This window comes from Hyperolius riggenbachi, chromosome 10, assembly GCF_040937935.1.
Source record: "Hyperolius riggenbachi isolate aHypRig1 chromosome 10, aHypRig1.pri, whole genome shotgun sequence".
In the NCBI taxonomy this organism is placed as follows: Eukaryota; Metazoa; Chordata; class Amphibia; order Anura; family Hyperoliidae; genus Hyperolius; species Hyperolius riggenbachi.
The window spans coordinates 37,556,101-37,581,290 of NC_090655.1; the positions used below are offsets into that span (position 1 = coordinate 37,556,101).

A 25,190-nucleotide genomic window follows, 5' to 3' on the forward strand; every position below is an offset into this window, starting at 1 on the left:
TTAATTAGATCTCCTCTAAGGTTTCTGTTTTCTAGACTAAATAAACCCGGTTTATCTAACCTTTCTTGGTAAGCAAGACCTTCCATTCCACGTATCAATTTTGTTGCTCGTCTTTTTTTTTTGGTTTTCTTAGGGAAAAGTGGGTACCTCGGCTTATACCCGGGTCAGCTTATATGCGAGTATATACAGTACATTCTCTGCTTGCTGCAGAGCCATATGAATGTGCAAAGCAAAAAGAAATGCAATCTAAGCTGCAGTATTGGGCTATTGCACACATTTCTGTTCAAAGGTGCCAACTTGTTCCAAATTACCAGATCCCATTTTTTTTTAAAATAAAGACTGATGGCACACCCGACAAAGCAGTGCGATTACTGGCAGTGCACGTGCGCCACTGTTTAGTTATGCATAAGTTCCTATTCACTTTCACAGAGAAAAAGTCAGACTTAAAGTGTACCTGAGACGAAAGGATGGAAAAGTTTTATACATACCTGGGGCTTCGCCAGCCGAACACGTCGATTAGAGTGTGCTGGAGATTTGAGCGCCATCATAGACCGCAATAGGAATTACGGCCATAGCGGCTCACAGCGAGTGAGATGCAGTTCGCTCCCTCACCGCTGTCCTCTGCCTCCTGGATGCTCCGGTAGATGTCCCGTTAACTTCGGTTAGTCGGCGCAGTCCGCTGCACGCTGTCCCGTGGCTGGGAGCGTTCTGCACCTGCACAGAATGATCCCAGAGATGGAAGCGCAGCAGGGAGCGTGCACGGCCGGTGCATGCGCAGTATGCCCGACTGGCTAAAGATTACGGGGCATCTAGGAGGCGGAGGTTGGCGGCGAGTGAGCGATCTGCATGGAGAGGGCTAGAGGAAGCCCCAGGCATGTATGAAAAACTTTTCCATCCTTTGTCTCAGGTTTAGTTTAAGTGGTAATTAAATATAACAAGTTCATCTCCATGTAATCATTTTCAGTAGGGGAGACAAAAATACACAAACGTAAATTTTTTAAAATTACAAAGTGTTAAGTTTTTTATAAGTCACAGCAATACCCCCAGGTTCACATCTTACCATCTCTACCTAATTCTACTTACTTTGTATAGGAATCTTTGGCGCTGATATTCGGCTGTGAAATAATACATTTAAAATATGTTAAAGCATAGGATACAGATAAATAGGTTCCTATTAAGAAAATCAGAGAGAGAAAGAGACTGGCACTTGCTAATGCCTTCTTCTTCCCAGAATGAGGACCAAATTTCAATAGTGTGGCAAGACCCAAAAGACAAAGTGACCAACAGGGTCACAGTAACCAATCAGCTGGAAAGGTTGACACTACCGCCATGTAAGGCCGGATCCACACTATAAGCGCTTTTCCTGAGCGCTCGTGATTAACGCTTTCTGAGCACTTTTTAAAAATTGCTCTCATTCACTTTCATTAAAATCGTAGTATAAATCACCACGACTTTTTGCATACACGATCGCAGCGATTTTTACCAAGATTTTCATGAAAGTAAATGGGAGAAATTTTTAAAAAGCACTCAGAAAAGCGCTTATAGTGTGGATCCGGCCTAACAGTCGCACCTCTGTGCTCATTTCTGTTGCTGCCTGTTGACAGCTTTTTAAAGAACTATGATATTATAAAGAGCTTTTAATTACACGAAGGTGGCGCCGACCTTTCCAGCTGATCTATTAAGAAAATCAGAACAAGGGTAAACATTAGGGGGAAACCGGTTTTGTTCATTTATCCATACAGGTGCAAACAAAACCAGAACCAAAATGGAATTACACCCAGCAACAAAGATCAGATCAAATCTGTGGAATACCAACATACCATCAATAAACAGAGGCGCTTGGCCAGCTGATAGATTGAGTACTCCTTATTAGCCTGATGAAGTGAGAATCGTCCCATGAAACGTGTTACACTGGAGTTCTTAAAGTTTCATTGAACTGAACTCTTATTCACCTGAGTATTCTATGGGGAGGAAAGTCCACCACTACCTCCCATTTTATCCATTTTTAAAACAATTGCCTTTATCATTTTGGCACCTTTATCATTTCTGCAATAAAAGTCTCTTTAGTTCCTCTCTTTTCCACCTGATGAAGGGCAGCAGCCCCCGAAACATGTAGTGACATATGATCTCCATTTGACTGGTGGATCCGCGCTGTCTGCAGCAGACCAATCAGATCAAAGCCAAGGTGGTCTCTTGCTGTTGGCCTTGGTGAGCGCTGCGAAGCCGTTCTCCTCCAGCCTCCTGCGCTTCCTCCCCTTTTCATATGGTAGGTGCATACGTTTTTTTTTTTTCAATAAAGAGATAATATCCCATGGTGGCGCATATATATGTCTTCTTTTATATTTCCTCTCTTTCTAATGCCTGCTACACACCATGCAATTTCCCAACAGATTCCCAACAGGTCGAATCAATTTCCGACAGGTCCAATCAGGTTTCAAATATTTTTTCCGATCAATTTTGTAGAAAACCGATCAGAAAATAGATTGCTAACCTGATTGGACCTGTTGGAAATTTCTGATTTGACGGTCGATCTGAGGGGAAATTGCATGGCGTGTATCAGGCATTAGGCCACTTTAGTTGCTGCACTTCCAATTTATACCAAATAAAATGTAATTATCCATTATTATTCTGTACTGTTATAGAAAGTAGAACCAGAAATACAGAATATAGTACATCGTTTCTACTTATAAATAAGTTAAAAAACACTCTGGTATAGTCTTGAAATGTGTTATTTACCTAGGAGTGGGAGGCACAGGTGAAGGCTCTGATCCAGAGCTTTGTATCCTATGTCGTTCTACAATCTGTGGTTTTTCTAGAACAAAGAAAAATCATTTTTGTAATAATAATAATTTCCTTCCCTGTTCAGTACTACTCCTGACTCACATTTTACAGAGAACTCCCACTCTAATCTTTGATAAAAAGTCTACATTGAAAAATAAGTTTTCGTATAAACATTTGCCAGTAAGGGAGTTGCTAATTACTGGTTACCTTATAACTTAAAATATTCATTTATGATTTCTAGAAAAGGCTCTAAAATTCTCTTGTGTTTTAATACATACTTGAGATTGACATTGTGCTTCAGACAAAAAATCGTAACAAATGTTAAATAAACGTACCTTCACTTAAAAATGGGCTTTCACATACTTCTGATTATGGCAAGGTAATTGCTAATATGATTGAACCTTTAAAGGACAACTGAAGTGAGAAGAATATGGGGGCTGCCATGTTTATTTCCTTTTAAACAATACCAGTTGCCTGGAAGCCGTACTGATCTATTTGGCTGCAGTAGTGTCTGAATAACACCAGAAACAAGCATGCAGCTAATCTTGTCAAATCTGACAATGTCAGAAACACCTGATCTGCTGCATGCTTGTTCAGGGGCTATGGCGAATAGTATTAGAGGCAGAAGATCAGCAGGATAGCCAGGCAACTAATATGGCTTAAACTGAATTAAATATGACAGTCTCCATATATCTCTCGCTTCAGTTGTCCTTTAAGTCCACCGTAGATCAGACGTGGCTTTAGATCAGGCGGCTTGATGAGTACCTGCCTCCATGAGACAACATCCCGTCCTGCGGACTTCACCCACAGCCATACCATAGCAGGGCCCCTTTGCATGGATCCATTCTTGCAGCATTCAGCCTGACTCTCTGCATTCGGATCGCAGGGCAATACTTCCATCACACAGGAGACGAGGCTTCTTGGCTTCTGGCCGTCACCTTTTGAGGACTTTTTGACACTCACAGCGCCGAGAGGACTGCAATACTCTGGATGTACCGGACGACACTTACACATGATTTGCTCAAGCTCCTATCAAGTAACACCGACGGAGCGCTGAGACACTGTTTCTGTATACTACTTGTCCTGTGCATGGACGCTAAGTTGATTGTCGGTCATCCGTTACTGGACTTGTCATGTCTGCACACGCTGTGTAACATCCTGGCTTGGTAATACATCTGCTGCTTGCTTCATTTCCCTGCATTGGTGTGTGATACTAATACAGCTGGTCCCGGCTTTGGACTGCCCCAGCTATCTTTCCCCCTTTCCATTTTTGATCCTTTATCGTGAGCTCAATTTTTTCATCTATATCTGGACAGTGGGGTGCATGTTTGGATGTGTGGTGGGTAATAGCTTGAGGGGATGGCCATCTCATGAGGTTTTCAATATTTGTAGTTAAGGCCACTTGTTGCATCTAATAAATTTATACTTTTGTACTAATTATGGTCTCTGCTACTACTTTTTGTATTTGAGAACTTGAGCACCTGTGGGTTATTACCTCTCCGCTTTATTGTGTAGATTAATGATTGCCGGATATAAATAGGTTGCCTGGAAACAGATACCTGATGCAATATCAGTCTGACTGCTGTCGCGGCTAGCTTTGTACCATTCAGTACACTACAAAACTATGAGAAATATTGATCATATGCTGCCACCTCCGTGTCAGGTTGAAAAAGAACGGAGGTTCCCGGTCAATGTCAAAGTGGTAAAACAACTGGACATTGATGAAGAGGACCATTTTTTTTTAATAGATTTTCTCTAGTATAAAAGTCTTTATGAAATCTATCATCTAAAGTGAGTGTGTGAGTGTGTGTGAGTGTGTGTGTGTGTGTGTGTGAGAGAGTGTGTGTGTGAGAGTGTGTGTGTGAGAGTGTGTGTGTGAGAGTGTGTGTGTGAGAGTGTGTGTGTGTGAGAGTGTGTGTGTGTGTGTGTGAGAGTGAGTGTGTGTGAGAGTGAGTGTGTGTGAGAGTGAGTGTGTGTGAGAGTGAGTGTGTGAGTGGTGTGGTGTGTGTGTGTGTGTTTGTGTGAGAGTGTTTGTGTGAGAGTGTGTGTGTGAGAGTGAGTGTGTGTGAGTGTGTGTGTGTGAGTGTGTGTGTGAGTGGTGTGTGAGGTGTGGTGTGGTGTGGTGTGGTGTGGGTGTGTGGTCACTAGCACCAGATACTAGTATTGACCTCGTTCTGAATTCTTTCCAATCAGATCCTGCATGCGGACAGCAGCAGAAGGCGTCAACTCACCCTTGTCGCCGCCTCTGGCTGCTGCTCTCCATGTCATGTTTCACGTGACTTCAATACTTCCTCCTTCCGGCTTTGAAGGAGAGAGTACCAGAGAGCTGGAACGCAACATGGAGCAGCTGCCTGCCAGAGGTGGCAACAAGGGTGGAACACCCACCGCCACTGTTCTCACGCAGGTTCTGATCGGAAGAATTCTGAAGGAGGTTATGAATTCAAAGAACCCGAACACATCAATACTGCCAGATCCATATGCATAGATTTGTGAAACTTCATACTTTGATTAAAACATAGCGCTGTAAGTTTGTCATATATTGTATACATTTAAAACAAGTCACTTACCTATATTGCTGTTTATATCTCTTGGAGGTATGTCTGGCATTCTTGGCTAAAGAACAGAGGAAACACTTAAAATATCATACATCAGTAAGTGTGCATATGTACAGTATGTCAATTTCTTATCACTTTTTAGAGAGTTGTCACCAGTTGATTTACACAACACGTCTACCACTTTCAACATACAAAATATTTATTTTATCTTTTTAACTCTCAAGCAGACCCATCCAAGACATATAAATGTTGACCTTTAAACCACTTCATTGTAGATTTAGGCCCCCTGTACACTTCAAATCCTATTTGCGATTTCGATTTTCCCTGGATGCTATCAAAATACGAAGAAAACTGCAGAAAAAACGCAGTATGCAGTACAGATTAGAAATCCCAAATCGGAATCGCATGTAGCATGCAAGAGACCTTCGAGACAGAGGCAAGAATTCCAACCTGGTCATGCTTGATCTCTCAGCGGCTTTTGACAAAGTTTACCATGAAGTCTTGCTTAACAGTCTACGAGAGTACAGTGCCATTGGTGGCTTAGCTCTCCAGTGGTTCAACTACTTCTTGGCTGTCAGAACACAAAGGGTTTCCTTGGGGCCTTTACTGTACCTGTAAAATATGGTGTGACCCAAGCCTCGATACCATCCCCTATGCTGTTTACTATATACATGCTACCACTTGGAAAAATTGTACAAAAACATGGTCCGACCATTGCTATGCTGATGACACCCAGCTATACTTATCTCTGAAACCTGGCACGACAAACCCTATTCCAAAAATAAATGTGTGCTTAGCAGAGCTTTAGGATGAGATGAAGGACAACTGGTTAAAACTAAATGCTGACAAAACTGAGGTTCTTGCTATCGCAGGTCAACGCTTGACAGCAAATCAGTTCCAGTCTATCAGGCTAAGAGTTGGAAAGCTGAGACATGAATAGCTCTGACTGTGTGTGCAGCCGGGGTTTACTGATTCATGAGGAATTCAACTTGAGGAATCACATCTCAGCTGTTGTGAAATATATTTTTCAAGAAATATTGTAGAAATTAGGCACGTCATACCTCCAGCGGTCCTACCAACCCTAGTTCATGCCTTCATCACATCACAGCTGGACTACTGTAATGCTCTCTATACAGGCCTTCCACACTTAAGACCTGCACCACCTGCAATTAGTCTAGAATGCTGCTGCAAGGCTGTTAAACCAATGCAACATTTCCACATAACACTGATCCTTTGCTCTCTCCACTGGCTACTGATAAAATGCAGAATTCTCTTCAAGATTGGCCAATTAACATTCAAATCTTTACACAATATGAGCCATGGACACCTGCAAGATTTGCTGCAACTGCATCACCCCTCCCACAATCTTAAATTAAAAATATTTAAAGAGAAACCGTGACCAAGAATTGAACTTCATCCCAATCATTAGCGGATACCCCCTTTTACATGAGAAATCTATTCCTTTCACAAATGGATCATCAGGGTGCTCTGTATGGCTGATATTGTGGTGAAACCCCTCCCACAGTGTGATGTCAGGACCATGGTCCTGGCAGTTTCCTGTCTGTGAACCTCATTGCATTGTGGGAAATAGCTGTTTACAGCTGTTTCCAACTGCCAAAAAAGCAAGCAGCAGCTCCTTCCACTGACATCACCTGCCAGAAGTAAAAATGTCACCATGTGATATATGTCAGAATGTAAATCGGGGAGAGGAAAGCTTTTACAATGGGCAAACACTGACTAAATCATTTATACATAATTATTGTAAAAATGAAGCACTTTTTTATTACATTATTTTCACTGGAGTTCCTCTTTAATAACTTGGTCACCCTCAAAGTTTACCTCGAAACCTTTGTAGCCAGAGCCTTCTGTCATGCTATCCCTACACTTTGGAACTCCTTGCCACGCCCCATCGGGACATCTCCATCCCTGGAAGCATTTAATTCCAAACTGAAAATCCATCGGTTTAGTCTGGCATTTATGAACTTGACTATTTCCTCTTTAACAGAGTTCAGCCCTTAAACTATGTCCATTTTACATGGGAAATGGATGTGTGGTGCAGAAATCTGCAGCATGCAATCCATATTTTTTCTGCATCGCACTTGTATGCAAAAATTTGCATTCAATGGAAGGGACTATTGACATTCATTGGTTTCATTTTCAATGCAAAAATTTTCATTGCAAATTTGTACTTCGTGGAAATGGGCCCTAAATCTTTTCTTCAATCCTATCCAGTGTCTCTGTACCTGCCTATGTACAACATCCCCACAGCATGATGCTGCCACCGCAGTGCTTTACAGTGTGCATAATCTGCAACCACTACCTGAGGACTATGGTGGAGAAAGGAGAAATGCTGCTTTGCACTTTTATACATTACATGCACTATGCACACAAATTGTGTATAAAGACTTACTTGTTTAGGTGGCACAACCTTTGGTTTCCTGTAGAACAAAATACAAAAAACTAATTATTCTAAAAGTATATATAATACATGAGAAATATTAATGTATAGATCCGAGTATGTAATGTAAAGTAGAACATTTCTCCAGCACTCAGCGTTAAAGCTTATTAGAATCAGCAGTAGTTTCAGTTCGCATACATTTGCAAATATGAAAGCCACACAAGACCCTCTATGTAGGGTAGTCCCTGCTTCAGTCTAACCACACTAACACTGGAATATACTGTAGTAGCGGTACATATACAGTAGTGGGGCAGAACGGTGGCATAGTGAGCAGCATGGTGGCATAGCGGTTAGCGCTCTCACCTTGCAATGCTGTGTTCCAGGTTCGATACCAGCCAGGGCACTATCTGCACAGAGTTTGTATGTTCTCTCCGTGTCTGTGTGGGTTTCCTTCGGGCACTCCAGTTTCCTCCCACATCCCAAAAACTTAATAAGTTAATTGGCTTCCCCTTAAATTGGCCCTAGACTATGATACATACATAGACATATGACTATAGTAGGGATTAGATTGTGAGCCCCCTCTGAGGGTGAAGGACAGTTAAGTGACAAAACATACTCTGTACAGCACTGCAGAAGATGTTGCACTATATAAATACTAAATAATGGCTCCTCTGGTCCCCCGCTGCCAGCTAGTTTTGTTTTTGCCAACCCCGGGGTCGGCGGTTCGCATTGCGTACATTTTTACATATTCTCGCTGTGGTTCAATACGTAAAAATGTACGCATTAAACCACTAACGCGTAAAAATGTATGTGTTAATGTTCCTGCACCAGCAGGAATGCGTAAAAATGTACCTAATGCGGCCTCGACTACGAGGTCGGCAAAAACAAAACTAGCTGGCGGCGGGGGACTGGAGCAGCAGTGAGTGACTGCGAGGGCACAGGATGCAACAAAGTCTGTGAACACCGCTACTACCCACAGGAACCGGGACTGTGCACGACCAGGTCAGCAGGCCCACAGAAGTACAGGAAAAAACGAAAGGTCCGCACCGGTCCAGGGTTCCAAGCTTTATTAGGACATAACAACAACAACAACAACAACAACAACAACAAATAACATTTGTAAAGCGCTTTTCTCCCGTGGGACTCAAAGCGCATAAGCATGGCTCAGACCATCGTGGTACAGAGGAAGAAATTTTATAAGTCTGGAAATGCCAGGCTAAACAGGTAGCTTTTCAGTCTGGATTTGAATAGCTCCAGGGATGGTGCTGTCTTTACTGGGTGTGGTAGGGAGTTCCAGAGAGTAGGGGCAGCATGGCAGAAGGCTCTATCTCCAGATTTTTTGAGGTGCACTCTGGGAGTGACCAAGTTTACAGAACTTGCTGATCTGAGGTTGTGAGAGGTGTGGTGCAGCTTCAGCAAGTCCTTCATGTATCCAGGGCCCAGATTGTGCAGGGATTTGAATGTCAGCAGTCCAATCTTGAAGAGTATTCTCCATTCTACTGGTAGCCAGTGCAGTGAGCGAAGGATCGGTGTAATGTGACAGTGGCGAGGCTGGTTTGTTAGCAATCTGGCAGCAGCATTCTGCACTAATTGCAGGCGACGCAGGTCCTTTTTGGGGAGGCCAACATAAAGGGCATTGCAGTAGTCCAGTCGTGATGTGATGAAGGCGTGGACTAGGGTTGGAAGATCCTCTGGGGGAATCAGATGTTTAATCTTTGCAATGTTCTTCAGATGAAAGAAGGAGGATTTAACTACAGATGAAATTTGGTTTCTGAAACTCAATTCCCCATCGATTAGTACGCCAAGGCTGCGCACAAGGTTGGAGCGGTTTATGTCTGAATTCCCAATCCTGATTGGTGTTGCTTTAGGATAGAGCTGTTTTGATGGCGGGCACTGGCCTTGGACAAACAGGACCTCAGTTTTGTCAGCATTCAGTTTCAACCAGTTATCATTCATCTATGCCTGTAGCTCAGCTAAGCAAGAGTTTATTTTTGGGGTAGGGTCTGTTCCACCAGGTTTGAAGGACAGGTATAGCTGTGTGTCATCGGCGTAGCAGTGGTACGTCAGGCCATGTCGTTGGATAAGTGTGCCGAGTGGCAACATGTAGATTGCAAACAGCAGAGGGGATAGGATTGATCCTTGTGGCACTCCGAATTGTAGAGGTGCAGGTTTGGACATTATAGGTCCTAGGGATACTCTCTGTGTTCTGTCAGTCAGGAATGATCTGAACCACTGGAGGACTGATCCACTGATGTCACAGTACTCCTGCAGTCTGTTAAGCAGGATTTCATGGTCAACTGTATCAAAAGCCGCTGAGAGATCCAACAGGATTAGGATGGAGCATTCCCCTCTGTCCCTTGCCATGAGCAGATCGTTGCAGACTTGGATGAGGGCTGTTTCACAGCTGTGGTGTTTCTTAAAGCCAGATTGTAGAGGGTCCAGGATGTTGTTTACTGACAGCCTGGTTTCAAGTTGCAGATAGACAGCCTTTTCAATAACTTTACCTAAGAAGGGGAGGTTGGAGACAGGTCTGTAGCTGCTCATAGCATCTGGATCCATGGAAGGTTTTTTTAAGAAGGGGCTTGATGATTCCTTCTTTTAGAGAGGTAGGAAACCTCCCTGCTTGCAGAGAGCAATTTACTATTTTGTGAAATGCTGGACCAAGCAGGTCAGGGCATTTCAGCATATGTTTAGTTGGTCCAGGGTCCAGGTCGCAGGTTGTCTGGCGGAGGCGACGGAGGATGTCTGAGATCTCTTACTCACTAATACTTTTGAAGTCAGTCCAGGGTGTTAGGTTGTTTTTGCAGCTATTTCCAGGAGTTGCATGAGTCTTGGGTGCACATCAGCAAAACATTAATACAAGCATCAGAGAGCTGACATGTTTCGAGCCATTCAGGCCCTTAATCATAGCTGACTGAGTAATGGTATACTCCCCTTAAATAGGGGGTTGTCTGAGCACTTGATCATCTGAGCCACACCCAAAAGAAAGGGGGAGGGACAGAGAAGAAAACCATAGTTTTACAAGTGCAAGACATCTCGCTTCTGAATAGGTACATACATAATTAAATAAATAAAACCACATTACAGAAAAATTAAAACATTTTACTCCAAAGAGCAGCAAGCATCAGAATTAGTAGATTTAGCGACATACTATGTCAAACAGAGCCATAATGTATAGGAACAGGAAGTCAGGGAAAAGGAGGCAGGGGAATGAGAGGGGGGAGGGGAGAGAAAAAGGGGGGGGGGGAGGGGGGAGAAGGAGGGAAAAAAGAGAAAGAGGCGAAAAGAGCACCCCAAATCATGTAATAAACGCCAGATCCCATTTGGCATTGAGGCCCTGAGGGGCTCTGGAGCCCAGGCGATGTATCGCCTCCTCTCTTAGCGGCGGGGGACTGGAGCAGCAGTGAGTGACTGCGAGGGCACAGGATGGCTGCATGGGGCTGGTAGAAGCCTTAGGTAAGTGAAACTAATTTTTTTTTGCCTGATAACTCCTTTAAGGATTGGAGAGTTAACTTAAAGACAAAAGAGTTAACTTTAGGTTTGCCTGAGGTAAAATGTTTCCTGAATAAGACATGCCTCATCACCATGGTGATCACTCTAGAAACCTTATTAAAGACAGGAGATAAGCTTAGTGAATTGAGGCCAATATGTGGGATGTGCTGGGGAAGAATTTGCACAGTGATCCAACTTTACCATCATCTCTGCAAAGTCTTGGCAAAAAATGAATGCAACACTGGATGGAAATAAATGTTGTGACATTTCAGATTCAGAAACTCATAGAAACAATGCCACAGCTAATGCATACAACAAAATATAGAGCGTGCAGCCCTTTTTTTTTTTTTTTTTTTGAGAAGGGAATGTAAAAACTTGAACAGTAAGCCTGTTAACAGTAACATTTTTAGTGAATGACTAGATTTTCAAATAATTCAGATGAAAAGTGAAAAGTATATGAAAAGTGAGAAGCCAATGGGCCCAATCGATCCTGAATGATCACATTATTGTTTCCTTCAAGGATAACGGTTGTGGTAAAATGAAAGGTGCGGTAGCTAGGGAAGGAAAATTAGATACTTACCGCCTCTCGTTTCCCGCCGTCAGCTGCCGGTCTTCTCCAATAGGTGCCGGTGTCCGGGCGACTCTCCTGACCTCTAACCCGGACATACTGCACCGCACATGCACAGTATGTCCTTTCTTCACCGCTTCTGCCGGAACCAGGGAAGTTAACTTGCTTCTGCCGAAATTATGTGCTGGCACGTCCCCCCCACACACCCTTCGCCCAGTTATGTACTTCCTGCTGGACAGGAAGTATGTCATTGGGATTCTCAGCTTCCCCGTTGTAATTGTGTAGTTTTGTGCCACACCACCAACAAATTTATTTTTTTTGCATCACGCATTGACTTCAGCATTCCGTCGCCACAGAAGTCGCATGCTAACGAGCTGTTGACTTTGCAGCAGGTCAGCGCGCGAATCAGATACTTCCAGATACTTTGCGGCGTGATATGGATAGTGTACTGGGCTCCACACATTTTCTTTACTGTTGCGTTACTCTGAGTGAAGAAAGGGTAATGCAACGCAAAAAAACTGTATAAGTATAAAAGGGGCCTTAATCTGAATATGGTTGAAAATAAACCACCAAATATGACCTGGTGGGCCAAACAATTTTTTTTTCTGGTGGTCCAATTTTTTTTCTGAATTGAAATATTATAATTGTTCATTGGCTTCCTTTTATATTCTCAGTCTTCTGCATGCCATCAACCCTCGCAGGAACTCTCCAACAGCAAATGCTAGATTAGGGATGTCAAACCGGTCCTTCGAGGGCCGAGGTCCTCACACATTTTTGACACAGCTCAAATGAATTGATGGGTCTGAATCAGGAAAGGTGTGGTCCATCAGGTAGAACACATTCCTTTCTCAGTCCATCCTAAACACTGGCATGGATCTGGCCCTCCAGGCCTGGAGTTCGACACCTGTGTGCTAGATACAAACCAGGGACTCATAGTCCACAACTGTAATGCAATTAAATTGTTAAAGCCGACTAAAGGTGCGTACACACATCTAATTTTGATTGGCCAATTTACCACTTCCATGTGGTATGAGAGCTTGCAAAATGTTCATAGTCCAATATCTGTTGAGCCTCATACTACATTGAGGTGGAAAAATTGGTCAGTCATTAGCCAATCAATATTGGATGTGTGTATTAAGCCTTAGTGCACCAAAGTCGTTCCGTTGTGATCAGAAGTCAGCTTTTAGCCTATTTGTTTTGATTTGCCCAGATGTGCTGATTGCCAGAGATCCAGTGTTCGGAACATAAACTACAGTGAAATATAAGCCGACACCTCCTTAGTTAATTGTATAAGCTATATTGTGATGAATAAAGAAACGCCAACGTTTCGTGACCACGCGGGGTCTCTGTCTCAAGGCGTAATGTTCCTGACAATCTGGCGGGCTGCCAAAAATTTCCAATACAATAGGAGCGCGCTTCGCAGCTGCCACTCAGATCACATACACGGCTTGTGAGCAGATATTCTGAGGTGAAGTCACCCGGTCCGCGCTCCTGTTGTATTGGAGGCTTTTTGGTAGCCTGTCAGATTGTCAAGAACATTACACCTTAAAAAAAAGACCCCACGTGGTCTCCAAATTTTGGCATTGTTTTATTCATTATAGTATTCCACAAGTCAACAAGTCAGCCAAGCTTCTGGCAGGTAAGTAAATTAGTACTCCTCAGTGCTCCTCGGTTGTCAATATCGCAATAGAGAAGCAAACATGGCCACACCAAAATGTGTACATAAGGGAAACTTGCAATACTGCATGTAACACAATCGTGTGTGTGCCTCTTGCAGAGTGTGCTGGCTCCTGCTCCATGCTTAGAAGCAGCCATCCATGTAAAGATTAAAAATACTTTCCTTGTGGCTTTGCGTCACCCTGAGCTGCCTGCTTACTGTGTTGTACTGATCCAAGCCCTATCCCATAAAGCCATATCAATCCCTGCCATGCACTGATGAGGACCAAAAAGTCTGAAACAGGCTGTTTGCATGTGGGGTTGTGGCTCTGTAAAATGTAAAGCTATAGGCTTGCTATACACCAGCGGTTCTGGATGCAAGCCTGGCTTTCAGGGGCATAGAGATAATTTGTATATTCAGTAGCCGTGCATTGTGGGTAACCACAGATTTTCACTTAAAGCTGAATTACTGTAAATTCCTTCTGTTTTAAGAAGGCTAACCATACTATCCATTACTTTTTAGTAGGATGGCTTTTCAGTCTCTTTTAGTCCCTTATGCTTTCTTTGTGGTTTTGGGTCACCCCAAGTTGCTTGGTTAAAGTGGATCCGAGATGAACTTTTACTCATTGCATAATTGTGTTCTTTTCATATTGTTTATAGGGCATTCCTCAAGCCAAATACTTTTTTGTTTTTGTTTTAATACTCTAATTCCCTATAAACTAAATAAGCCTCGCCCACAGCTTTTCAGAGTGCCTTGGCATTTTCAGACAGCAGCAAGGGCTTATGGGAGCTCAGTCTGGGCAGGAGGAGGGTTAGGGGTTACTAGCCAGAGATTCTAAAGGCAGAGGGGGGGGGGGGGGGGGGGGGGAGGAATTAGGTTTTCACAGGCTGAGTGCTGGAGATGCAGATCAGCTTGCCTGTGTGTAAGGTTTACAAACAACATGGCTGCTGTCATTGTGTCACAGAAAGAAATAATCATATTCTGTTGAAGCTGTTTGCAGCTAGATTTGCTGTGTAAACTAATATAAACTAATCTAAACTTTAGATAAGATATATAGACAAGTTACTTGTTACAGTTAGTTTTCCATCTTGGATCTGCTATAAAGTATACTGGATGCATCCCTAGGCTACTACCAACATGTTTAACTAAGGAGGTGCCAGCTTATACTAAATGGATTTGTGATAGGAGTAGCATCGGCCACTCCATTTAGCCTTACTGTCAGGAGGGCGGGATTACCACTTTTGCTTATACTGAACATAAAATACTCACATGTTCCGTGGAATAGGAGACGGGACTGGGACTGGTTTCTTTGAGAAGTCTGGCCTTCTGTCATCTATTTGAAAAAAGGTCTACTGTTATGCAGAGTAAAGTGCCTACCTATTCATACAGTGTGTAATGTTCACTGCTAACAAACCAACAACAGAAATGTTACTGATCTTTGTTGTGGAAAGTGTGCTATATGTGAGTGGAGCGAGTCGATGCATGAAAAAAATGACTGATATGAAAAATATGTCTGATGTGCGGTCATAACTATGAGGGAGTGGCTCCTATGTGGAAAATAACAGGGGTGAGAGGCATGAGCACCGCACCCCCTCACAGATGTTCAGGACTTTGACCCAGATAAAAGCCCAATTGTAACCTCTCAGCAGGAACTGTGAGTTCAAAGATAAAAAAAAGGTAATGTAGAAAGGTTACCTTCAATTTACTTAAAGTGAATGGGAACCGCATTTAAAAAAAAAAATGAAGCAAATACTTACCTAAGGAGAGGGAAGGCTCTGGGTCATATAGAGCCTTCCGTCTCCTCTCTCTGTGCTCTCTATCCTGTGCTGGCTCCCCCCCCATTTCAATCCCCCACCGAAAGGATATTTGGAAGTCTTCGGGAGCCGTGTCCTCCTGAAGATGTGCGGCTCCATACTGCACAGGCGTGAGGGTGTAAGAGAGCGTGCTTGCGCAGGAGCAGTACAGGGCCGCCCTTCTTCAGGAGCACTCGGGCTCCCTGAAGACTTCTGAAGCCTCCTTCGGCCAGGTAAAGCAGTATTTGACTAAATTAGTCAAATACTGCTACCGGGCGAGGCAGCACTGGAACGAGGGGACCAGGAGAGGAGCGGGAAAGGCTCTATAGGACCCAGAGCCTTCCCTCTCCTTGGGTAAGTATCTGTCTCATTTTTTTAAATGCGGTTCCCATTCACTTTAAAGAGGAACTCCAGTGAAAATAATGTAATAAAAAAGTGCTTCATTTTTACAATTATGTATAAATGATTTAGTCAGTGTTTGCCTATTGTAAAATCTTTCCTCTCCCTGATTTACATTCTGACATTTATTACATGGTGACATTTTTACTGCTGGCAGGCGATGTCAGTGGAAGGAGATGCTGCTTGCATTTGTGGCAGTTGGAAACAGCTGTTATTTCCCACAATGCAACAAGGCTTCCACAGTGTGATGTCGGTACCTAGGCGCTGACATCCCACTGTGGGAGGGGTTTCACCAAAAAATCAACCATACAAAGCCCCCTGATGATCCGTTTGAGAAAAGGAATAGATTTCTCATGGGAAAGGGGGTATCAGCTACTGATTGGGATGAAGTTCAATTCTTGGTTACGGTTTCTCTTTAAAGTGTATGAACCTTGGGTCAAAAGTCAAATACTTACTTAAAGAGGAACTTCAGCCTAAACAAACATACTGTCATTAAGTTACATTAGTTATGTTAATTAAAATAGATAATAGATAATTTTAGATTGGTAATATAATCTCTTACCCACCCTGTTTTAAAAAAATAGGCAAATGTTTGATTTCATGTGGGCAGCCATCTGTAACGATTGGTGTCAGCTAACAGATTTTCTGATTATTGGTGATCTGCAGTATCACCAATAATACAGATGCTATACCTGATCATGTGGTGATCTGCAGAATCACCAATAATGCTAGTATAGCCAGATACAAGACTACCAATGTGAGATAGTGTTTGGTGTAACAGTAATTAGGATGAGCAGGTTCACCCAAGGAGCGGGTGACCCAGACAGTTCTGCAGCTGGTGCTCACTATTGGACAGGTGAGTCAGACCGTGCTGCAGCCGAGAGTGTTGGAAGCACCAACGCAAGTAGAAGATAATACAACCAGAGCTGAACAACTGATCACCTGTGGAGCAGGTGATTCAGGTAGTACTGCAGCCTAGTAGTGTTTGGTGCACAGCACAAGGAGGAGTATTACAATTAGTACTGCACTAACGATCCCCTGTGGAACAGGTGATACGAACTGTATTGCAGCCTAGGCGTAGTTGATAAAGAAGGTACTGCAGCCTAAGTCTAGGCAATACAGACAGTACTGCAGCCTAGGAGTAGATGATACAGACAGTACTATTGCAGCCTAGGAGTTGGTAATACAGATGGTACTGTAGTCTAGGTGTGGATGATACAGACAGTACTGCAGCCTAGGAGTAGATGATACAGACAGTAATTTCCCTCACCAGTGGCTAGGCCCACTGGTGCGGGTAGCGAGGTCAGACAGGCAGAGTAGGCAACGAGCGGACAGGTACAGTACAGAAACGGAAGACTGATTCAGCGTCAATAACAAGCAGGTTCGGCAACGTGAATCAGATGGCTGAGGTACAGAAATCGACAAACAGGAGGATAGTCAGAGTAAGCAGAAAGTCATAACAAATAAACAATGCAATTAGTACTTTAAGCTATCAACAGAATCTGGCTAAGTGTGGATCCCCGGCCGGTTCTAGCACACTTTGGGATCTGACTAGGGTCTGAGCGCTAACACGATAGCATTTGCAACAGCAGACGAGGAGATACTGACAGGCCTGTCCTATATATACCCAACCATGCTCCACAGCGCCGCCCCAGTCACTCAGCCAATCCGGACGCTGGCTGGAGTCAGCTGACCGCGCGTCAGCTGACTCCCCTCCTAGATGCATAAAGGTCCTGTCGCTCGGCTCGCGCACGCGTAGCCCTTAACCTGTGAGCAATAGAAGGACCAGGCAAAGTCTCAGCATGTAACCACACGGCAGAGACCGCTGGCTGATACGCGGAGATAGCCGCCATGCCGCTTGCCTCTGCGGCGGTATCTCCGCTATCTATTACACCATCTTTTTGGTTGAAAGGAGGTGACAGGGAGCATGAGACAGTTCCAACTGTCCTGTGTGCTGATCACCCCCTCCCAGTTGCTAGGCAACGTGAACAACAACATAGGAAATCTCATCATGCGTTGCACAGCATCAGGTAAAAATGCCCGGGCAGTTTTCTTTGATGGGTGGAGCTTAGCTAAAAATTATGCTTTGGTAAGAAAAACAAAGTTCTGATGCTGTGAAACTATTAAAGAAACCAATCTTTTTCAGTTCTGCTGAGTAGATTTTTAGTCCGGAGGTTCACTTTAAGAAGATGGAGGCTTCTGAATTCTGCTTCCCACGGCCTCCTCCGGTCCACGGTTGCTGAGCATGGACCCACCCAAAGTAATCAGACAAGAGCTTGTCAGATTCCAAGCTTGTGTCCTTGCTCCTGATAAAACACGAGCACAGCCGTACTGCGCCTGCGTGACCATGGCAACGCTCATGCATGAAAAGGGCCGGAGTTGCCATCTGCAATGTGTAGGAGGGTCTCGGGTAGTGGCAGAGGTATGGAAGATGGCATGGGAAGCCTCTGGAGGAATCCGTTGCCTGGCTGTCCTGCTGATCCTCTGCCTCTACTACTCTTAGCCATAAACCATGAACAACCATGTAGATCAGGTGCTCTGAATGAAGTCTGGATTAGCTGCATGCTTGTTTTACATGTGTGATTCAGACAGTTCAGCCAAAGACATCAACAGGAAGCCAAGCAATTGGGATTGTTTAAAAAGAAATATGTACTTTTCTCGGCATCCATATCCCTCTCATTTCAGGTTCCCTTTAACCCCTACCTAGCCTACTAACCCCTCGTGCCACCTGTACTTGGCCTGAAGATGCGTGCACACCTCTAATGACCGTCATCCGTAGCGAGCAGATGAGGTTGCTAGGGCAACACCTTGGGACCCCAAAGCTGTACAGAAGCATTGCTCTACCGTTGCCTAGCAATGCATCTGTATAGTATCAGGAGGCACCGAACTGTCGCCTTAGCAACCTACAGATGCGCAGGCTGGTATAATGGTCTGCTTCATGCCCAGATAAGAAATAAGGGATGTGTGGTTTCATTTCAACTGAGAAGAGCCAAAGCATATATTTTGAGGTGTGAAACGGCAGGGCCATTTGTAACGTGAAAATTAGGAAGGGTTAAACATGAATAATATGTCTATATTTTCATGAAAAATGCCTATGAAGTAAAATCATTTTTGGGAAAATGATTACCCAGAGAAAGCATAGATTGTCCTGAAAAACAAACAAACACCAATATTTATATAGATCACATAGATGTCATAAGTAATGAAAAAGTTATAGCTGTGGCAACACCGACACAAATGAAAATTCAAAATGGCCAGTAACCTGAACTGGATAAAGGACAACTGAAGTGAGAGGTATAGGGAGGCTGCCAAATGTATTTCCTTATAAACAATACCAGTTGCCGGCAGCCTTGTTGCTCTATTTGGCTGCAGTAGTATGTGAATAACTCACCAGAAACAAGCATGCAGCTAATCTTGTCAGATCTGATAATGTCAGAAACACCTGATCTGTAAATGCTTGTTCAGGGTCTATGGCTAAAGTATTAAGGTGGCCACACACCATACAATTTTTTAAATATCTGTTCAATTCAAGAATAGCAATCAATTTTTTTGACTGATTGTAACAATTCAAAAAAATCTGACCAATGTAAGACACGCCTATGTTAAATTTCTCCCCAATCATGAATAAAATAATTGAAAGTGCATAAAAAATTGATTGGAACTGTACATCAAGTACAATGCATCACACACACCATAAAGTACACCTCCAGACTAAAAATCTACTCAGCAGAACTGAAAAGGCTTGGTGTTCCTTTAACAGTTTCACAGCATCAGAACTTTGTTTTTCTAACCAAAGCATCATTTTTAGCTGCACAGAAGAAAACTGCCCGGGCATTTTCCCCCTGATGCTGTGCAAAGCATGATGGGATTTCTGATGCTGTTCTCGTTCTGCTCTTTTGCTGCAATTTTTTTTTCAAAATTTTGAATCTGATATTTGAAGCCCAGCGTGTGCAGCTGGGAGGGGTGATCACGACACAGGACAGTTGGAACTGTGTCTCATGCTCCCTGTCACCTCCTTTCATCCAAAAAGATGGCTGCCCCCATGAAATCACAAACATTTACCTGTTCTTTTAAAACAGGGTGGGTAAGAGATTATATTACCTACCTATTTTAATTAACATAACTAATGTAACTTAATGACAGTATGTTTTTTTAGGCTGAAGTTCCCCTTTAAGCCGGCACACCCCGAAGAATTTCAAAACAAAATAAATGTGTCTACTTACTTTCAGGGCTTTGTTTAAATGCTTCTTGTGTCTCCTAAAATAGAATTTTATGAAGTTTTTGTTGAACAACTTTCCAGCGAGTAAGAGAGACAAAACACAAACGTAAATCATTGTCACTAGAAATACATGCCTGTTTTGGTGGTAAACTTCTCCTAGGCGGTGGTGCTCCTCTGTGTAACAGAAGCAAATAAATAATGGTAAAACAATGAGTAGACATCAGTCCTGGTTATACAAATATGGATTGTGACTGGTTATGTTATGGCTATACACCAGACATCATGCTAAACACTTGGTTAATATACAGTCCAGCAGGAGCAAAACAGTATCCCCCCGCAATTGCAGGGGGGCCCAGGGGCGGTCCCGTACATAGTTAATGCAGAGCGGCTGCAGAGTGTTATAAATGACCTGCTCCTGGCGGCAATACAGGTCCTGTTCACTTCCTCTTTATTTTCCAAGTGCTGTGCAGCCAGCCAATCACCATGCAGCATTCATCCCTGTCACATGACATGGGACTAGAAAGCCGCATGGTGAGTGGCTGGATGAGTGGCACTTGCAAATTGAAGAGGAAAGGACCTGTACTGCCACCGGGAGAGGCAATTTAGAACACTGCCACTCTGTATTATGTACAGGATGCTCCTCCCCCCCCTCCAGACATGCCCCTCCCCTGTGAGGGAGGTAGGTAGGGGGTGACATATCTCTCCCGGGGGTGGGGGTCAGCCCACTGTAGTTACGCTCCTGCATTCCAGGCCTGATTCAGTAAGACTTCTCCAGACATGTTAAGGCATTTGCAGTGGGGATATCAGTAAACTTGGACTGAATTAATTTAAAACAGGTTTTAACTAGTAAAATATTACAGCTCTAGCCTGGCTCATTTGAAATATTGTAGAAGTTGTTGTAAGTTTGCTGAATTAGCTGCTGTGTATTTGCAGTCTGATGCAGATGCTCACAGCCAGAATATGTTCCTAATGAGCACAGGCTGCCCTGGATTTATTAACCACTTCAGCCTTCAGTCGTTTTTCACCTTATGCATCAGAGCAATTTTCATCTCCCATTAATTCGCCAATAACTTTATCACTAACTATCACAGTTGATCTATATCTTGTTTTTTTCCGTCACCAGTTAGGCTTTATTTGGGTGGTACATTTTGCTAACAATTATTTTTTCTTAATGCATTGTAATGGAAATATTAAGAAAAAAAAAACCTGAAAAAATTCATTATTTCTCAGTTTTCGACCAGTATAGCTTTAAAATAGCTACAATAATTAAAATCCACGTATTTTATTTGCCCATTTGTCCCGGTTATTACACCATTTAAAATATGTCCCTATCACAATGTATGGCGCCAATATTTTATTTGGAAATAAAGGTGCATTTTTTCGGTTTTGCGTCCCTCACCATTTACAAGCTTATAATTTAAAAAAACAATAGTAATATACCCTCTTGACATGCCTATTAAAAAAGTTCAGACCCTAAGGTAACCATTTATGTTTTCTTTTTTTTAATTGTAATTTTGTTTTTAATAAAAAAAAATATTTTGGTATATTTTGGAGAGTGTGGGAAGTAAACCGTTAATTTTAAATGCAATTGTTTGTTTATTGAAAAATTGTATGTAGATCTAGTTTTACTATTTGGCCACAAGATGGCCTCAGCCATTTTTTTCCCCCATCCTGTAAGCGTAAGTGACGGGAGGACGTGAATTTTTTTTGGTTTTTCTTCAGAAAGATTGCGGCTTCTCATAAAAGCGGTCAGTCTTTCTAATGGGGACTTAGATCAATGAATGGGAATGCGTTCCCATTCATTGATCTCCGGGCTAACGGGCGGCGGCACAGGAGAGCGCAGAAGCACACGCGATTGTCCGCGGTAGCACGTAGCAACACGGCAGCAGCCTTTTGGACGTAGCAGCTACGTCCAAAAGGCTTAATTAGTTAAAGATGTGCCTGTTGATGTGCCTTCAGTCATATAACTATTAATAGGCATCGCTCATAGCAAACCCCATTATAATTGGATATAACTCAGGTGAGGTTTGCACAAACCACTTAAAGAGTCTTAATAATGATGGATCAGGGATGGGGTTGGTGGGGTGTCTCAGGCTTAAATACTTACCTGATCCGAGGTCATTAGGTCACAGGTGATGCTCCGCCCCCTCTTCGGGAACAAAGACCTTTCCAATGACTGGTGAAGCTCTTTAGAAACCTTCGCCTGCATTGCCACAGCCGGCCTCCAGCTCGGCAGCCGATAAGTACTAGATGCCAGGCACCATAGCACATCGCCTGTTGGTGAGTGCAATATGTACGGACCAGATTGGATTCTGGTTGATATTTTATTTCCTTGACAAAATGAAGCTCTGACGTTCCCAAATGGTGGATTTAAAAAATACACAAACTTTATGATTAGTTACTTGGTGTGCCGATATTAGATATTTGTTTGATTGACTGTTGGCGATGTTTCTGTACACCGTGTTTGAGCACCCAACTTACATCTTGGCTTACACCAAATGGTGTGCAGGGTTACACTTTGCATTTCTTTATCAGTTCTGCCTGGTGCACCTAAATAAAGCTAAGTACTCACTACGAAACTGAATAGCTGGAAACTGCTGATGAAAGAAGTTTCCACAATCTTCATACTAAAACGGTTTAGGGATGGGATGGAGACAACAGCAATGGACCACAAGAAGATGACCAAAGATAGGATTGTTAACCAAAGGAGGATGAAGAGAAGGTCAAAAGACTTAAGTGGAAAAATTGTTTAAAGATCTGTAACCACGGGGTGGAGGGTTGGTGCTTCATCAGTCAGGATGGTCTTTCCAAAATGCACAAGCATCGTTGCACATCGGCCATCTGTACCGGTTGTTTACTGTTCTTTCTTTAAAGAGAATCTGTACTGTAAAATTCTTACAATAAAAAGAGTACCATTCTATTCATTATGTTCTCCTGGGCCCCTCTGTGCTGTTTCTGCCTCTACCTGCTGCAATCGTGGCTTGTAATTGCCAGTTTTATCCAGTGTTTACAAACAAAAGACATAGCAAGTGATATGCTGAGAGTATCGCAGGATTGCAGAAATAATGAAGAAAATTTTGTTACAGGGTCTCTTTAAAGATCTTTTGAAGATAGATTCACCAGATTTATGCTTTGGCCGACTTAGATCATCAGTTTACGCCATTTTAGTCAGTGAAAAAATTGCCTTCACTGAGAGGGATATGGATGTTTTTATGAGGGATAGGCTCTGTATAACAATACTATGCCTCACTTCCAAAAGATATGGACACAACATGGATCGCCAAGGCGGGGGAGTTTGTGTGGAGGGGGTCACAGGTTTTTTAGATGATTCATACCTATGTACACTTACCTCACATTATGGTTATACATCCCTTGTAGTAATTTGCACTTTTTTTTTGTTCTTTCTTTTCCTTAACTTAGTTGTCCAGGGGTCAGGAATGTTTTTGGCTGAGAGAGCCATAAACTCCACATATTTTAAAATGTAATTCTGTGAGAGCCATACAATATGTTTCAAACTGGCAGAGTGTGCATGCGCAGCAGAGTGCCTTGTAGCTTTGCTGCCATGGTGATGTGTATACAGTTGATCCTCCGGGCAGCGGAAGTGTCAGACTTCAGCTTCTCTTGGGTTTCAGCAACATCAGCAATTTCCCCGAGAGCCAGACTGGAGAAATACTGACTAACAGCTTGTACAATTAGCTAGCTGATTTGGGGGTTGATTCACTTTGTAGGACGAGAGCCCCACATTTTGGCCCAATAGACTGCCTGCCAAGTGATAGGCAACCTACCGGGCCAAACAAAGTGCAGTGATCTCGTCCTACAAAGTCACTGGACCTGACAAGGTCCAGAGTGGGACAATTGAAGCGGCCGTAAGTTTTGGGGGCAGCGTGAGTAAGTTAGTAGTGTATGCTACAGCAGTAGCTTGCCTACTTTGAAAATGTTACTTCTGCTGCCACACTAAGCTGCATTGCTTGAGCAGTGTAGCTTAGTGAATTAACCCCTACTGATTTGTCTGTGAGCCAGATGCAACCATCAAAAGAGCCACATCTGGCTCCCGAGCCATAGGTTCTCTAACCCTGCTGTATATACTTATCTATTGTTATTGTGCCCGAGATACTTGGGCAATGTTGCGGCATACTTAGGCCTGTTCTACTTTGAGAACCTAATAAAAACCGTTGAAAATAAAAGATAGATACTCAATATTGGTTGGAACGATCGTCCATCTGTCATTTTGACAAGTAAAATCTTGCTGTGGGTAGGTAGGATGTTAGGTTTCTCCACTCCAACCTGCAGTCAGTTTAGGTTTCAAGGTACTTTCCCATCTCTGCGTTGGTGATAAAGCTGCCATGTGCAAAATTATAATGGTGGGAAGGTGTGTCTAGGTGGAGCTCTCCTAACCATGTCCTGCTCATGACCTAGGCAAGCCACAGCCCCACCTAGAGTTCAAATTTAAAATAATTTTTTGAACTGTTAAATATCAGCTAGCCATGGTCATGAAATAAATATACATACCTTGAAGGTGGAGATGGTTTAGGCTGAAATAAAAGAAGAAAGACTGAATTAATTATAATCCTTACTTATGTGATGCAGTCATGCAGTCTTGTCCATGTTATTTAACAAAACACTGATACTTGCCTTGGGAGGGGGATGCATCTGGATCCTAATGAGGCTTCCCTCTTCTCTTCCAGCTGCTCAACCTAGAGCAGAGACCTCCGAGCTTCCCGACAACAACAACAATCCATTGGCCTGCCTACCCAGGTGCACTAGCGGCTTTCTGTTTGGCCTCTGGTGGAAGCAGCCGAGCCTAATCAGGTCCACTTTAATGCGCAGGTGCTGACAGCTAACCGGCGCCTGAATGGAAAGCTGCTAGTGCGCATGCGCAGGCAGACCATTGAATAGTTATGGTTGTTGGCAAGCTGCTACTGTGCAAGCGCGCAGCGCTGAAGAATGGATCTTCAGGGGTTCCCAGCACTGTGTCCCTCATTAGGATCCAGAGACTTCCCCTTCCCAAGTACCCCCCCCCCCCCCCCCGGGGGCACTTTTCTTCATTTTACCTACATTTTAGAGTAAACCAGCGAGGAGGAAAAAAAAATACATACTGAGAAGCCTCTGGGTGCTTCACAAGCTTTCCAGATCCTCCTCGAGCCCACCGCTGCTGTCCAAGACCCTCTTCTTCGTGACTATACCCCTGTCCAAGTACGAGCGTCTTTGTGCTGGGCATGTGCGTGGACGATCCTCACATGCCTAGAAAAATGAAGCTGGCTTGCGCACATAGTAAGATAGTAAGAAAGCAATGCACAAGAAGCTTCGTTACACTGAGCATGTGCGGAC

At 43.4% G+C, this 25,190-nt stretch overlaps 1 protein-coding gene across 7 annotated transcripts in view; it reads right to left on the minus strand.

Annotated features, from left to right (window-relative positions):
- The window catches only part of BLNK (B cell linker), a 319,789-nt gene that overhangs the window by 15,146 nt on the left and 279,453 nt on the right, over positions 1–25,190 (minus strand). For all 7 annotated transcript variants that reach the window (XM_068258679.1, XM_068258680.1, XM_068258681.1 and 4 more), the window contains 8 exons: positions 24,372–24,394; positions 19,997–20,036; positions 19,867–19,900; positions 14,721–14,784; positions 7,747–7,774; positions 5,349–5,394; positions 2,737–2,812; positions 1,084–1,115 (listed from right to left, as the gene is read on the minus strand). In XM_068258679.1, the coding sequence (XP_068114780.1) occupies positions 1,084–1,115; positions 2,737–2,812; positions 5,349–5,394; positions 7,747–7,774; positions 14,721–14,784; positions 19,867–19,900; positions 19,997–20,036; positions 24,372–24,394 (343 nt within the window). The remainder of the gene's footprint in view (positions 1–1,083; positions 1,116–2,736; positions 2,813–5,348; positions 5,395–7,746; positions 7,775–14,720; positions 14,785–19,866; positions 19,901–19,996; positions 20,037–24,371; positions 24,395–25,190) is intronic.